The sequence below is a fragment of the Botrytis sinoallii genome (genome assembly GCF_014898435.1).
Source record: "Botrytis sinoallii strain Bc 23 chromosome Unknown BSIN_015, whole genome shotgun sequence".
Lineage (NCBI taxonomy): Eukaryota > Fungi > Ascomycota > Leotiomycetes > Helotiales > Sclerotiniaceae > Botrytis > Botrytis sinoallii.
In genome coordinates this window covers 890,889-908,318 of record NW_024066042.1, presented here as the reverse complement: position 1 = coordinate 908,318, position 17,430 = coordinate 890,889, and the positions used below count along the sequence as shown (strand labels likewise).

The following is a 17,430-nucleotide window of genomic DNA, read 5'->3' as shown; positions in this document are numbered from 1 at the left end:
TCCTATTGTGAGCTCTAAAGTTCAGATTGCTATTCTTCTATTGATTTGATTATTGCTAGAAGCTTTTTATTATAGATTTTGTAATTATATTCTATTGTTGAATGTTTTAATAAGAAGTAGATTATTAATCGCAAAATATTCTTATTATTATATTAAGAAAGTACTTTTCTAAAGGCCCAATCCGAAGTATTAATCTCTAAAACCGTATATTTGTTATAATCAAAATATGTAAGGACAGGTATGGTTATGAAAGTCTATTTTAGTATTTCGAAAGCATTCTTATGTGTTTGATTCTATACCCAGGAGATATTCTTATGTAATAAGTTGTTTAAAGGACAACAAATCTTCGAGAAGTTTTTTATAAATCGTTGATAGAAATTGGCAAATCCTAGAAAACGCTATAGGTCCTTTACTGAGAGGGGTTGCTTTTAAGATATAATCACTTTGACTTTATTGGCATTCATTTTGATATTGTTTGTGGTGATAATTAGGCCTAGATACCGTGTGGATGTTATCTCGAATTCGCATTTATTAATGTCGATCTATAGGCCTGCATCAGCGAGTTTTTGAACAATTATTTGTATATGCTCCCTATGTTCCATTTTATTACTAGAATAAATAAAAATATCATTAAGGTATACTGTACAGTATTTATTGAGTTCATTAAAAAGCATATGATTGATATAATACTGAAAAGATACTAACACATTATATAACCCAAAGGGTATAATAAGAGATTCAAATAACCCAAAACATGTAATAAAAAACTGTTTTCCATTTATCTTTTTTCTGTGATATACAGTTTGTTAAAAACAATGATAATATTCAGTTTAGAATAAACCTTAGTATTGTATAATATATCAAGAGTTTTTTGTATAATAGATAGAAAATAGCGATTCTTTATTATAATATTATTTAATTCTAATAATCTAATAGATATAAACTCCGCCTCCTAGCTTTATTATCAAAAGGAATGATGCTGTACTATAAGATCTTGATTTTCGAATAAATCCTTTAGAAAGGTTGTTATCAATCCATTTCCGAACTACCTCGAGTTTTAATGGTGATAATAGCTGGTTTTTGAAATAAGGTGATTCTTTGCCTGGTATTAGTTCGATTCTGTGATCCCAAGTTTGTTATAATGGTAGTATCTTAGCATTTCAAGAAAGAAAAGCTAGTAATTTGTTTCGAAGCCAATTAGAAAGTATATTTCATATCTTTTCATTATTAAGATCTGATTTTCCTACTAAGAATTTTGATATATTAATCTCAAAGATTCTTTATAGGTAAGCCGATTTATAGTAATCTCAAATAAAGTTATATAAATATAATAGTATTATAAAAAGTACTTCTATTAGACTACCATATCCTTAAAGTATATCTTTATAACTTTACTTATTTTTAGCAAAATTGTTTATAGAGATATAATCGAGTTTATATTTGGATACTATAACCTAATCTAACTTATCCCAGATAACTTGCATTATATAAACATTGTTTTATTGATAAAAAGAAATAAAGCTCGAGATATATAACCATCGAATATTCTCCATATTTGGATTTATTTTGTATTCTCGAATTATTAATAATAATATTAAAAGGGATAATAATGATTCCCTTATTGGATTTGGTTTTCTTTATCTTTATTCTACAATCTTGTTTATTACTACTAAGTATATCTTTGGCTGGTTTTATATCATCTATACTTGTATATTTGTATTTCCATTACAGGCCCTTATACAATAGTGGTTTATATTAGAGGTGAGTGTTGTTTTAATAGATATATCTTATTCTATATCAGCGTTTTCAGGTCTATAATTATTATCAAATTCGTTATTGTCCTTTACATATGATAATCGATAATCTTTTATCTTATAAGCTTTTTGGGAAACAACCTTTAATAGCAATAATATATCCAAAACCCTTTTAATCTTTAAATCAATACTTTGAAGAGTTGAGATATTATTAGATTGTTACTAGATCGATTTGATTATAGATACTTGAGGACACAAGCTCCCTTTACAACAATATTGTATTATACAATATTAAAAAGTAAAAGAAAATATTATATTCGCCCAATCTATATGCAAATTGTAGTGTTGTAACTATAGCAACCAAAAATGATTGGTATATCAAGGGAAAGTTTTATAATAAAGAATATCCAGGTTTCTAAATGTAATCCTATTGTTATAAGTATAATAAAATATTCTGTAATGATATCTGCTATATTGCTGTTAGCTAAACAAAGCTGTTAATAATAAGGTAAAAGTTGGGTATGAATTTTATATTGATTGATAAATAATCGATTAGCGAATGCTTTATCAGAATACCCGCTATCAATCAGACTGGTTATATTAAAAAGGGAAGTGTGTATTGGAAATATAGTAGTTTGGATAAATAGAGATTTGCTATTTATAGAGCTGAATTGTAATGGCTCAATACTATCTATAGTATGTCTTATCCATTCCTTGTTTCTTGATGATCTCCACAACCGACTTATTACGGAGGTAATACATTTCCCGGGAACTCGTATATACTATTGAATAGTAATAGTAATGTTGTACTATTGTATAGAGAGATATTAGAGGCACTTTCCAAGAATACTAAAGAATTATTCTCGATATAGCTATAGACTGTATTAAGCTGTTATTGTATATAAAGTTATTGTTGATGGTCATATTCCCGAAAGTCATTCTGATTATGATTGCTATTGCTTCGATATTATCCGTCTCAGCCGAATTGTTGGTTTCCTTTTTCAGTATTACTGTGATTGTATTCTGATATCTCTTTTAGAAGTTCTATATTATATCCTCTAGCCATTTGCTATGTGTTGATTTTTTTTTTGTATTGCAATTCTAGATAGAGTGACCTGGTTTTTTGTAATAATAGTAAAGGCCGAGATAGTGCTTCTCCTTATATTATTATATCTTGTTTTGGAATTTGATAGTGTCAAGTTTTATAAGGTTATTATATGAAGTGATAGCAAGTATAGAGGGGGTTATATTGAATCGAGATTGATTGTAATTGTTTTTTAATGGATCTATATTGTAATTGTTGGGACAGGGATCATATAACCGCACTAGCGCGTGCGCTAGCGCCCCCGCACTATATCGTATGTTTCGTAGCCTTTAGCTTTTAGAAGAGGAAGCAATATTACAATAGTGTGAATCATTAGTACTATATTATTTCACCATCCCTATGGTGATACCAACACTGATTAGTGATATCACAGATTAGGAGTCTGGCACCTTAATTTCAAACGCAATGTGGGTTTGTGATTAAGGTTGGTATTTCTCTGAAAAGGCATAAGCTCTCATATCAAAGCAACGTGGTTTGATACCTGCCCTTGTGTGAATAAGGACCGTCGGCAACGTGGCGGCAGTTCTTGCGTTCAGCATTAATCCAACGTGGTTTAATACTGACAAAAACCGAGTTTAGTCGGCAACGTGGCGACGACCCTCACACTCAACCTTAGTCTACATTTTATTCTTCAAGGCAATGTGCGTTGAAGAATACGAACCAGTAGCTACCAGCTCGAGCTAAGCACCACCTTCTACGACTAAATACAACTTTGCCAGATTTTGGCAAAATTATATTTACGCACCTCACCTCATTACCTACCTGCTATCCGTCAATATGGCAGGATCATACAAAGACGATTCCATGAAGCACAAGCTGAAACACGAAGATAAGAGATTGGCTAAGAGATGGCCAGATCACTCTATCGATCTTGCTGGAGCGAATATAAAGGAGATTAGAGATTTCTGCAGATACAAGCTATACGAATATCAGCGAAAGAGCTATTTCGACAACGAATTATGGTCGGATTATTTTCAAGCATTCAAATATTTCACACCAGAGCATTTTCAAGCTCTCGGCATGCATTTGCTATACAAGCTTCGGTATGAGCTACGCTCATGTGGCTTGTTTGTTGCAAAGCATCGCATTTGCACAATACGACCTGTTTACGAAGCTTTAGTTGATGCAATTCGATCACCATACAGAGTGTGGACAGACAAAGAGATCGCTGATGCACTTGAAGATAAAGAGTTTTCATTCCGATCTATAAGCATATTGGACAGAATAGCACCAGAACCCTCTCTTTTCGAAATATCTATTCAACGAATCAATTCAGCACCCCCTCTTTCCGAAAATTCAGCATTACCGGAACCCCCTCTTTCCGAAAATTCACCACTACCGGAACCCCCTCTTTCCGAAAATCCAGCGCCACTACCAGAACCCCCTCTTTCCGAAAATCCAGCACCACTATCAGATAGTGGTTTGTCAGATAGTAAGGATGGTTCGAATAAGGGTGGAGAAAAAGAAAATAAAGGTAGAGGAAGAGGTTTTTCACAAGGAGGATGTGGTGGAAATAGGAATGGCGGCGGAAGAGGAGGCATGGGAGGAGGCATGGGAGGAGGCGGAGAACAAGCATGCTCTTTAGCTTGTTTTTGCCCAGCTATTATGATGTGGGAATTGGCTTATCTGAATAATAAAGACAGAGAAAACAGTTTTCCACAAATAGGAATAGGTTGATTGAGATAAGGATTATGTGAAAGATGGTTTCATAGAGAGAGAGAGGGAGAGGGAGAGGGAGAGGGAGAGAGAAAGAGAGAGAGTGTGTGAAAGAGATTAGTGGCACAGATGGTTACACTGAGAAAGGGACATTAGCTAGAAAAGACACGATACGACGACTTTAGAGAGTCGCCAGTGTTGGGACAGGGATCATATGACCGCACTAGCGCGTGCGCTAGCGCCCCCGCACTATATCGTACGTTTCGTAGCCTTTAGCTTTTAGAAGAGGAAGCAATATTACAACAGTGTGAATCATTAGTACTATATTACTTCACCATCCCCATGGTGATACCAACAGTAATAATCATTCTCCTGGCAATTCTGATTCCAAATTGTGAATTTCTTTTTCTATCTTTCGATATTATTTAGTGCATAGGGGCTTGAATCTATATAAACTATAAGTTTTAATTTTTCAAAGACTTTTTGCTTTAAAGCAAGAATTATCTCTCGATCAGACTTGTAATATTAATTGCCTAAATATTCCAACTATATATAGAATATTGTAAAGGCCTGTTTCTCCGGCATCTTAAGTTTATCGAACTGAATTGCTGCTTCCCATTCAGAATTGATTATAATATAAAGGCTATCAAGCTTTTTGAAAAACGAATCGACGATTATATAAACCAAGTTATTTTATAAATATTATTAATATCTTTTAATCATTCTTGATATACATATCCTTCAATAAGGAAAGCTATATGCAAAAGTTTCTTCTTCTCAATATCAAATACAATGATATTAGACATCTAATAGATTTGTAATTTTTATTTTTAAGCTAGATATTTGTTTTATTATACTATTATACCAGTCTTCTTTTCTTTAAAGGTTTCCGGGTTTTTGAAGGTTTATCGCCGAATGCCAACAAATAAGTTGAGGGTCTGGACTGATATGTTTTGCAATAATTGGGAAAGCTGGTTTTGTAATATTATATTCAGTTGTATTTGGGTTTATAAATGAGTTTATACATCAGCCAGAGCTATACACTTGTTATTCAGATCTACATTCATTCTAATCTGTATATTATAAAGTGACTCTAATGAATTATTAATAACACTACTGTTTTAAGTATGACTCTCTACAGGGAATAAGATGGGAAGCATAGGGTAGAAAGTGATGGTATTAGGAGGACTAGCGTACTAAGTATATTCTTCCACTTCCGAGAGGAAGAGCTCTATATAGAACAGAGCTCTTACTAGTACTAATTGGGGCTAGCTCCCCTTGCTCTATAATCACATAAACTACACCTTTCAATACTCCCCCTTGGGTCAATCGTGGTGATTTGTCATTCCCAGTATTTTTATGAACTTCTTGAATACATTCTTGGTCAATAGTTTCGTCAATCCATCTGCTACCATTTTGTCTGTAGGAATGTAGCTAATATCGACCTTTCCTTTCTGTTTGAGATTCCGTATATAATAATATACAATATCAATGTGCTTTGATTTATTAATTAGTTGTGTGTTCTTGACTAGAGCTATAGCCTCTTAATTATCTCCCTTCATATTGATAATAAATCCGTTCTCTACAACAAACTTCCTGTATCCCATATCTCGAAGTATTTGGGCTAACCATTAATTTTGCTTTGCTGTAATTGATTGAGCTATATACTCTAATTCAATTGTTGACGTTAACACAAAGTTCTGCTTTCGACTTATTTAGAATATTGGTTCTCCTTTCAAAAGTGCAATTATTCCCGATATGCTTTTTCTGTTAATTACATTGCTAACATAATTTGCATCGGAATAGATTACTAGATTTTGAACTCCCCCTGATTTGAAATGTAGCTTATAACTAATTATTATTTGTAAATAGCATATTACTCTTTGCAATTGATTCATATAAAACTCTACTGGATCTTTCATATATTGACTAAGTTTTCCTAGACCAAAAGCTATATTAGATCTTGAATATACTATCGTGTATATCAACTCCTCGATTATATAGCTATACTTAATGAGATTTGCTCGTTTGTTATCCTTTTAAATCAATCGAAATACTTTATAACCATTCATTAATATTGAGATAGATCTAGATATTCCCTTTGTAAATCTGTATCTGCTTAATACTTTCTTGAAATACTATTTTTGATTGATATATAGAGTTCTATTCTTTCTATCTCTAGTAATTCTTATACCTAAAAACTTTGAATTCTCGATCTCCCCCAGATTCTTGGTATTAAAGATAGAAGTAAGTTGTTTGCTGAATTATAATATATTATCTAAATTCCGTACTATAACAGGAAGATCATTGATATACAACAACACCATAATCCCTTTGTCAGAATAGGTGAACAAGCATGAATCAGTTAGGCTTTGCACAAAATTCTATTTGATAAGTTGTTTCTTTATAAGATCATTCTAATTACGAGCTGCTTGCTTTAGTCCATATAAGCTATAAAGGATTTCAAGAATATGTTCTTGTTTGATATTAACTTCTTATAGTGTAGATAGAAAAATCTTTTCTTTTAGCTTTACCTCAGTGAATGCGTTTTTTATATCGAAGTAATATACCTCAAGGTCCTGTGATACTACAATGGATAGAAATGAACGAACTATTGCTGATTATACCATGAATGCGAATATATCGAAAAAGTCCATTCTGTACTTTTGTATGAAGCCTTTTGCTATTAGTCTAGCCTTAAATCATTCCAATAATTTATCTATATTCAATTTCGTTATGAATACCCATTTTGTGCTGACTAAGTTGTTTATTCCATTGTTGTAGATTTGTCGCCATATCTTATTCTTTTCCAATTTCTTGATTTCCTGATTGATAGCTATTTGCTATTATTTACTATAGATTGAATCGCTTATTGTTTCTTTATATATTTTCGGAATCAATATATCCCTTGCCATTGTATTTATAATAATTATCTCTAAAATGAATACATAGTTTTTGCTTTATTGTTCTGTGAAGAATTCTTGATCTGGTTTCAAGTTTGTGATAATGGTAAGGAATATATATAAATACTTAGTGTTTTGAAAGTCAGCTTTATTATCTTATTCTCTTAATCTCTTTCTTATTATTGATTTGATATTCTCTTTGATCTCTGTAGTCATATCCATTAGGTTAGTATTTAATGATTATATTATATGCGGAATAACGACTTATAGAATAATTCCTGATCTTGGTATAGATATCTCAGTGAGATTTGGAACTTTATTCTCTGAATTGTATTCAACTGGTTTGGTAGATGTAAATTCTGTAGATACTATACCTGCAGTTTCAATTGTGGTCTTGCGAGGTCTTCCTATTGATTGTCGTTCTAATAAGATATTTTGTGCTCCCTATCCTTCTACAAATTCTTCTTTTGAAGTAATAGAGTATAATTTCAGGTTTATCTTACCTTCTAGTGATTCTTTGAAGAATATACAATTGCTTGTTTTTATTATTATATATTTATTTGGGGTATATATTCATAATTGCTTTGTTGTATGATTATTATATTCAATAAATATATCTATTCTTGCTTTATTTATTAACTTGTCTTAACAAGTATCATTAGAATAAGATACTGGATTAATATAAAAATAGCACTTCGATCCTTACATCTTGATGTGTGCTATTGATGATATTATTTCGATCCATGCCTTATGTGGTGATACTTGCTTTTTCTTTGCTTGTATAATCATATTCTGTTATTGGCTGGCAGATATCTTTCCATATTTTTGTCTAATCTCGAATTTATCCATCCATGGTTTATGTATGTCCTGTTTCTAGTATATATATCTGTCTTCGTTATATAATTCTAGAATTCAATTGGTATCTTTGAGTTTTTAAGTATTGCATGAATATTCGATTGGGTAGTTTGAATTGCTTATTTAGTTATATTATTTTGATTTGAGGTGTATATATATATCGATTGTTGTTGCATACTCAGCTTGTCTTGCTATTCCTGTAATATCTTCTCGATCTCTAAAGCATTGTTAATATGTATTGTTCCAATCAGGAATCTACTCTTTCGTTTTACATCAACTTTCTATTTCTCGAGTTTTTTAATAATATCACTTTTCTTTTCCAAATATATTATTTAAACCTTTCTTGTCTAGTTATAAATTATCTCTATAAAATATTGCTTTTTTCGAAATAACGCTGGAAATGGTCCTGATACATTTAGTGATATAAGAGCTAATAGTTGCTTTTTGTACTCTAAAAGAATTATACTGTAATATTTCTTTATTTTTGTTATTATATATATCTTATAAGGCTTTAGATCTATAGATAACTTAATATCCTTTTTCAGGATTATAATGAGATATAGTTTATTCAAAACTCTATATCCCATATATCCGAAGCAATAATGCTATAGTCAATACTAATTCAGACGATTTCGTTATTGAATATCTGCCTTATCTGTCTTATCTTCACTATAAACAATATCCTCAACTTCTAATAGAACTTTCTCATCCTCCTCTATAGCTGGAAATACAGTATTAAAGTCACTAGTAATAGTATTAGCAATCATATAAATTCCATAAAAATTGTTTGTAGATAGTAGGATTTTTCCATTTCTATAAAAGTATATCTTCTTATCATTAAAGACTCCTTTAGTATTGAATTCCCTATAAAACAATTTTATAAATAACAAGCTTGCTCCTAATTCTGGAATATATAATACCTTTAATTTATATACCTTTTTATTCCACTTTATCTCTATTGTTTTATACTCTCTCACAACCAATTCTCTCTTTCCAACCTTTATTTGTTTTGATTTGGAAAGTGACTTTAAGCTAAATAAAAGATAGGATTGGTTAGTCATATGCAACGAACAACTGGTATCTGCAATCCATTTTTTGATATTGCTGTGGAAGAATATATGTACAAACTCACTTGGATAGTGGTAAGGCTCTTTCTTGTTTAAGATCTTAGTTGTAATATAATCGCAATTGCGTGCAGAGCGGAAGATTAAATTGCTAGAGGAAGACTTGTGGCTTCTCCAATTTGAGCTTACTTGATATCTCGATGGGGATGATGACTTTTTGATCAGATTATTCTTGATATAGGTTTGGATACTTTTTTTATATAGATAGTTTTGTATAATATGATCTGATTTGTTATAATAGAAGTATTCTTTTCCTTTGTTTAAATTGTGGGGTCTTTTTTCAAAATTTCGGTGATAGTCTTTATTGTATTATCCATAATCTTAGTGGTTTTGTATGATTATTATTATACTTATATCTCCATCCTTATTCATTAAGATAGTATTTCTAAGAACAATTGTTTTATCTACAGCTTGAATCTTCTTAAACTTAATTGTGAAATTAAGGTTTTGAGTATCAATTATTTCAATAATAATATTGAAATATTCCGGCAATCCTTGAATAAAGAATCCTAAAACAATATTCTCAATCAACAAATCCTTTTGTACTACCTCTACTTCAACTATTTCCTTTTGGATAAAGTATATCTTGCCCCAGCCTTTTTCGACTATAGCACTCTCCTTTAGCTTTTATATTATTAATTGTATAAACTTGTTTTGCAATTTTTGAAGAATAATATGTTTATACTTTGCCTCTAGTTTAACCCACTTATTACTGAACTCGCCAATATCTTCGATAAGTTTGTTATCTACATTACTGATATATTGAATAATAAAAAGCTTTATACCAACTTGAGCTTTCTCCATTTTATATATCACATTTATCAATTTAATAGAATCTGTATAAAATACTCTATATACAGTTATATTGTTTATAATAATATAACCCTATCCTTTCTTTACAAAATATAGCTTTATCATCTTGAACTAATAATACTAATTCTTTTTGTTCAATATTTGGATCTTTAACTATCTACTATCAGAATCGTTTTCTATAATTGCGGGTGTTATTATCAGTCTTGGTTTTAGTGTATCACGATATAAGGATATTTATTTGCTTTTTCCCTTAATATAATTTGAGTTTTCATACAAAGTGAATATATCTTTTTCGGGGATTTTGATTTTGTATTGATGAGAAGCCTTTATTATAACTTTTTCGATTTGATTTAGGTCTCTGCCTTTCTCTTGCATCTCTACAACTTATTCTCTTTGTTGTGTGGATCTCTGCCTTTCTCTTGATTGTATAGGCCTCTACCTTTTCTTTTGCATTTCTATATATTCCTTTTTGCCAATAGTTTCTAACCCAGATATGAACCCAGGCTTATAACCTGTTTTAAATATAACTCTCTATAGAGAATAAGATAAGAAGTATAGAATAGAAAGTGATAGCATTAGGAGAACTAGCATACTAAGTATATTCTTCCACTTCCGAGAGGAAGAGCTCTGTATAGGACAAAGCTCTTACTAGTACTAATTGGGGCTAGCTCCCCCTGCTCCATGATCACGTGAACCACACCTTTCAACAACTACATAAATAATATAAATATAATTATTTGTCCTCAGAAAGGCTGAGTACTAGATTTCGAAGATCGGGGTCGAAGATGCTTGAAAGTTCACTCACAAGCTATTACTATTCAATAAAAACAATTCGAATACTTATTCTAAGATTATTAGATATTTGAACTCTGTCTTCTGTAAACAACAAACCAGGTATATCCGTCATTTTAAAGGCGAAGATAAAGATGAGAACAAAAACAAAAACAAGGATAAAGATAAAGATAAGGATGAAGATAAGAACAAAAACAAAGTCTTTATCAGAGTATTATTGTCAAGATCGAATTGCTATTGATATATAGCAATAGAACCTTTAAGAAAATAGAATATACTATCACAATACAAGGGATAGATACTAGATTGAATATATGATATTCTATAAAGAGATTGAAAGTAGTACAATGTAACTTTGCCATATAATGGCAAAGATGACTAAGCATCCACTACGCTAATATACTACGCTAGTGAACCCGTGACAATATCAATACAATCAGTCTCTACAATCTCGAGGATATCCTATCTTTTTTATCAATCTTGAGCAGTATAACTACTTCAGCGAGTTTCCATTTATTAGAGTAATAGCTGAGTTTGAGGTAGGCCGCGAAAATCTTATATATTACACTCTTTATACTAGGCTAGTATGCCTTGAGAAAGCGGATGGTTACCCAATCGATTCCGGATAATATGCTTTTGACTCTTATTATATATTTTTCTATTTCCTCTACAATAATCATTCTTTTCTATAGTAAGGTTATCTAACAGCCCTATTTCTGTAGAGGGTTGTGCTGTAGATTGTCCGATGCTTTGAAGCGGTCGAGTACCATTGCAAAAAGGATCTAAAGATTTAGAAGAGGCTTTAAAGCTTAAAAAAAGGAAAAGAGCTTATTTAAAGTATTTAAATCTTATTGAAAAGAAAAGAAATAATACATTTTTATAATCACCTTCTGTTATTATTAAAACTAGAGCATATTAAGAAAATAAAGTACTTAAAGAGAAGTAAGAGAAAAAAGCTAAACTTCAAATAAAAGCTGAAAAGAAAACTGAAAAGGAACAAAAGGAGATTGAGACAAAAGAAAGGATATTGCAAAAGGAGATTGATCGTCAGATTGCATATAATATAAAAAAGGAGATTAAAAAGATTTTAAAATTAATAAAATCTCCAATCAAAAAAGATAAAAAGTTTTCTAAAGTTTCTTCTACTATAGATTTAATATCGATAAAGATTATAAAGCTCTTTAATACTGTAAAAACTAATAATTCAAAAAAGAAAAAAAAAAGGTTATATTGCAATCTAATAAAAGGCGAGCACTACAAGTTCTATCGAAATTCAAAATCTAAAGATTTTATTATGTTTTTAGATAATATTATATCTTATCATTTATCAATTAAATTGCTAGCTCTTTATCTTATAAATTGGAATTGTTATTAATTTTTAAAGTTATTCAAAATGGGTGATCGAGATCGTGCATATAGCAGGGACGTGCACGTAGTAGGGAAATCGGTTATTCCTCGGCTCCGTCGCTCGGAAAGGCAGGTGGAGAAAATGGCGTGCGTTGTTCATGCAGGGTTCAGTGCGGGCTTTGATAAGAGCCAATGTTCCATGCAACTTTGCAGCGGGGTAGAAAATTGCTCAGATAATGAAGACATGGACTAGTACCACGCTGTCACGTCTCTTTTACACTGTTTAGGGTTATCACAACAGTTGAGAAAGTTACATCCATAATTGAGATTTCACGATGATATGCAAGAATCAATGGCAGAAATTTTTTCGAGATGAAGAGCTGTATGAGGCTTTCGGACGATATGACTAGTGCAGGCCTGATGTTTTGAATGCGGTTTGATAGATTGAGGACTCAGTTTATTGTAACTTGTGGGAAGACATCGCCTTGTGGAGATGGGATTAGAGCGAGATATAAATAAATAAATAAACGGAAGTTACAGGATAATAAGTTGGAGGTGTTAGTTGTGCGTAACACGTTTCGCTGTTGCTTAGATGATAAGTGTTATATACTTCGAGAGTTTGGGTATATAATATGAGTATATACAATCCTTCATTCACTTGAGTTTTCTCTTGCTCGCTTAACAAATATAACGTCCAACTCTCCCATATAGATATGTGATGTCATCCTAAACTACAACCGCAAGCTTCCTCATATCCACTCAGATGTATTTATATGGATTCATGATTCCATTCTATGCAAAGTCAGTACATGTCCACAAATCTAATCGTATAAACCTAGTCATAAAACTTACAGGATCATAGAGGTTCTTAATCCCCTTCATCAACCCAATCATCGTCTCACTCCTACTATATCCAATATAATTCTTCTTCGCCAAGCCTAGCCCATGCTCGGCACTGATACTTCCATTCCTCTTGGCAATCCATTCATACACAAATGGCTCTAATACTTTCTCAACTCTTTTATCATAGCTTCGAGTAGCTACATTGAGATGCAAATTCGAATCTCCCATGTGACCATAACCTACTACGCCTACGACAGGGTGATCTTCAGTATCGCCGATGAGACCAGCTTCAGTGATTTTTTCTCGTACATCTTCGACGAGTTGATAGAGTTCTTTCAAAGGAATGGAAAGATCGTATTTGTAGACACCACCCCAGTGACCGAGACTTTCGGGAATACCTTCTCTCCAGCTCCAGAGATCCTTGATTTGTGTTGCATTCTCGGCTAAAGTACCATCTGAGACGATCTCTTTCTCCATGACATGTTCAAGGAAATTGTTCAATTTCTCTTGGTCATGTTCGGAATTGGAACCGCTGGTTTCGATGAGACAGTAGAAAGGATACTCACCCTCCAATGGTCTCTTATTTTTTGTTACTCTTTGAACTAAATCTTGGCTATGACTGTCCATAAGTTCGAAAGCAGAGAGAATTTCAGAAAGTTGACCTTTTGCCTCTTTGAAAGCTTCTTGGACCTTTTCGAAAGATTCGAGGCCGAAGAATGCGACATTGATGGCGTTTGATCGCTGAGGACAAATGATTGAGATTCCAGTGATTATACCGATCGTACCTTCACCACCGATGAACAATTGTTTCAAGTCATAACCAGTATTGTTTTTTCGCAATTTAGAGAGATCATCCACAATTGTTCCATCTGGTAGAACTGCCTCGATTCCGAGAACATTTCCGTGTAAACTTCCATATCGCAACAACCTCAAACCTCCAGCATTTGTTGCTACATTACCTCCAATATGACATGATCCTTTTGCGCCTAGATCCAATGGGAAGATATGTTTGCGCTCTGCCAAATAATTGTCCGCAACTTCCAAAACAACACCAGCATCCACAACAAGGGTACCTGAAACCTCATCAAACGATCGAATTTGGTTCATTCGACTCATGTTGATAACAATTTCATCGAATACAGGAACGGAACCACCGACAAGTCCAGTGTTTCCACCCTGTGGCACAACTGCTAACATATTATCATTGCAGTATTTCAAAATCTTGCTCACTTCCTCGGTGGATCCAGGCTTCAAAACTAAACTTGTATGTCCTCTATACTTGCGCATCCAATCTCCATTGAAAGGTTCAAGATCATCTGTTGCATCTTTTGTAACTCCATCAATAATCGCAGATTCCTTCCCCAGTAAATCCTTGAAAAATTTCACATTCTCCTCAGTAATTTGTGCAAACCTCGAGTCTCGCTTTATATCAGGGTATGTTTCGGATGTGAATTTTATGGTCTTCGATGTGCCAGTTGTTCCTTTGGCTATTCCTTCAGTGTCTTCCGTACTAGCGGTACTTTGCCATCGAGTTTGAGTCAATGGTCGTAATGGTCTTATTTTCGAGCATGAGGATGACGCCGGCGATACCCTAGCTCTGCGGGCTGCGAGAGCAATATGTGATCGAACTGCCATGTTTGTGATGTCCAAATTGAAGAAGGCTTCCCAAATTCTTGAGGGGAAGAAATTAAGAGTGGGGTCACAATGGCGAGCTTTATCCAGGCTTATTAGTCTATCTCTTCCAAAAGTTTTGTTGCACGTCTGAGTGAACCTTCAACTTTGGGGCTTTCAAGAAAAGTATATTTTTTCTGACAAATTTAGAATCTTGAAAGTGTCAGGATATTGGAAAAAATTGTCTTGGGAATTTTGGAAAAGAATCCGATTCGCAATGGCTCGGGGCGTTTTGACCAAATTTCGAAAGGCTGTGATTTTGCCTTGCACTGATATGGCTCGTGCGCTACCTTGGCGGACATCCCGCATATTTACAGCCTTGTTGAGTTAATGCCTGAGGATTGTAGAGCCAGGCTCATGTCCGTTGGACCTTCCTGTCGCGTAGCTTCGTATGCTGAGCTGCCTGCAGTTCAAACATCAAGCTTCATCAATATTTCCCGCATTTCCCATTAAGCTTCGATCCTTTTCAAAATACCCAATAACTCCATTTAATTTCACTTTACGGTTCAGGTCATCATAAATTATGGCTTCAGGATATGATAGAGCGTTGTCTGGTAAGCTATTTCCTTTGGGTAGATAGATTAATAAAGGTAGCTAACATATAATAGTTTTCAGGTTAGTTTACGACTCGATTAGTATTTAAAAATCAACCTAACAGCTGTCATAGTCCGGATGGTCATGTCTTCCAAGTCGAATATGCTCTCGAAGCCGTCAAGAGAGGTACTTGAAATAGCTATAAGCAATCAGTGGACAACAGCTTATACTTCAATCTAGGAACATGCGCCGTTGGAGTAAAGGGCAAGGATATTGTCGTTCTAGGATGTGAGAAGCGTTCCGCAATGAAGTTACAAGATACCCGTATTACGCCATCAAAAATTGGTCTCGTCGATACCCACGTTTGCCTAGCTTTTGCAGGTCTCAATGCCGATGCAAGAATCTTGGTCGACAAGGCAAGATTAGAAGCACAATCGCATCGTCTTACAGTGGAGGATCCAGTTACAATAGAGTACATCACGAAGTATGTGGCTGGTGTGCAACAAAGATATACACAAAGTGGTGGTGTTAGACCGTTTGGTATTAGTACTTTGATTGTTGGATTCGACCCCAATGATCAGACTCCAAGATTATACCAAACAGAGCCATCTGGAATCTACTCCGCATGGTATGTTGATTTTGCTCTATGGATTTTACATATTTTAACAAGCTTCTAGGAAAGCCAATGCTATCGGTAGATCAAGCAAGACTGTACGAGAATTCCTAGAGAGAAACCACAAGGATGATATGGATAGGGAAGCTACCATCAAATTGACAATCAAGTCTTTACTGGAAGTTGTCCAAACTGGAGCGAAGAATATTGAGATTGCTATCATGGCACCAGGCAAGCTCATTGAGATGTTGCCAGTGGAGGATATTGAGAAATATGTGAAGGATATCGAGCAAGAGAAATCCGAGGAAGCTGCTAAGAAGAAGGGTGGTCGATCGGGAGGCACCACTTCAATCTTGGCGAGAGGACCTGATGATGCTGCTGCCCAATAAGTGGATTGATATTTATGACTTTCTGCACTTCATAGAGCCTCTGTAATATAGCAATGAGCGACGAAATGACACAGCTTTGATGCTTCTGATGCATCTCAAGTTCATATTGGGTACCATGTGCCATAACAGTATCACTTCCGTGATATATGCTTATCAGCTTCTTATTAATCATTCGCTCTACGTCCCAAGTTCCCATGCTTATGCCGCTAAATTCAGACCCCTTTTTACTTTCCATGTTCATGACGTGTCGTATTATCCCAACTTGTTTGGAGCCTCCTCCACATCAAAGATCGTTCTCTGTTCCTTCCCTTGCAGTCGATCATCCTTAATCATTCTACTATCCTTCCTGACATCCTCGCCTTCGAATTTCAGCATTGGTTTTGGCTCGATCGCATCGATAACATAATGATTATCGCAGTGCGGGCAGTATTCGTCTCCGTCATCTGTCTCATCGGCAAAATCCTTTCTGAATGCCTTTCTGCATTTTTTGCATGCGAAAGTCTTTACACTGCAGTTAGTATGACGGGTCGAGGAAAGCGGGGTGTACGGGCAAGTAATACCATTTCTGTGGTTTTCTTGAGAGGATGTGATTCAGTTTCCTGGTGACATTCGGCACAGTCAAACCATTTTCGACCTTTGGTTGGAGTTTAGTATGGGAAAACTATCTTAGAAGGTTGTTCCTACAGCATGGCGACCGAATGGAAACTTGCGCGTTGAGAATATGTTTACTAGATTTTTGTTAGATTGCTGAATGATGCTGAGAATAACCATATCTTACCACATGATATGAGTATGGTGATTTGACGTGTTTGAGTGTATTGTTTGGTCAACGATCTTCTGCTGGAGGACGTCGTTGATATCTATCGGCCAGCTCCAATTACGGCTTCACATGCGATCCAGAAAAATGGTTCCAAAACAGTGAATCCCAGGCTGAACCAAATAATTTTAGCGTGCCAAGCTTATTAATCAGTAACTCAGCCTTACGCCTCTTAGTTCTCCCACCGACATTATAAAAGGGAAACCTAGATCAT

The 17,430-nt window shown here is 34.0% G+C and overlaps 3 protein-coding genes across 3 annotated transcripts; 1 reads left to right on the top strand and 2 right to left on the bottom strand.

Moving 5' to 3' along the window:
• Positions 1 to 13,108: 13,108 nt before the first annotated feature.
• EAF02_008267 (uncharacterized protein) lies at positions 13,109 to 14,827 on the bottom strand (the record flags this gene model as incomplete). The annotated part of the gene is made up of 2 exons (XM_038904315.1): positions 13,109 to 13,141; positions 13,202 to 14,827. The coding sequence occupies 2 exons, from the start codon at positions 14,825 to 14,827 to the stop codon at positions 13,109 to 13,111; spliced, it is 1,659 nt and encodes a 552-aa protein (XP_038756037.1).
• A 559-nt stretch (positions 14,828 to 15,386) lies between these two features.
• On the top strand, positions 15,387 to 16,399 carry EAF02_008266 (uncharacterized protein; the record flags this gene model as incomplete). Its single annotated transcript, XM_038904314.1, has 5 exons — positions 15,387 to 15,417; positions 15,472 to 15,478; positions 15,531 to 15,583; positions 15,638 to 16,025; positions 16,075 to 16,399. 5 exons carry the CDS (start codon positions 15,387 to 15,389, stop codon positions 16,397 to 16,399), a joined length of 804 nt encoding a protein of 267 aa, XP_038756036.1.
• Positions 16,400 to 16,651: 252 nt separating this feature from the next.
• Positions 16,652 to 17,182, bottom strand: EAF02_008265 (uncharacterized protein; the record flags this gene model as incomplete). The annotated part of the gene is made up of 4 exons (XM_038904313.1): positions 16,652 to 16,900; positions 16,960 to 17,033; positions 17,084 to 17,127; positions 17,178 to 17,182. 4 exons carry the CDS (start codon positions 17,180 to 17,182, stop codon positions 16,652 to 16,654), a joined length of 372 nt encoding a protein of 123 aa, XP_038756035.1.
• Positions 17,183 to 17,430: the final 248 nt, after the last annotated feature.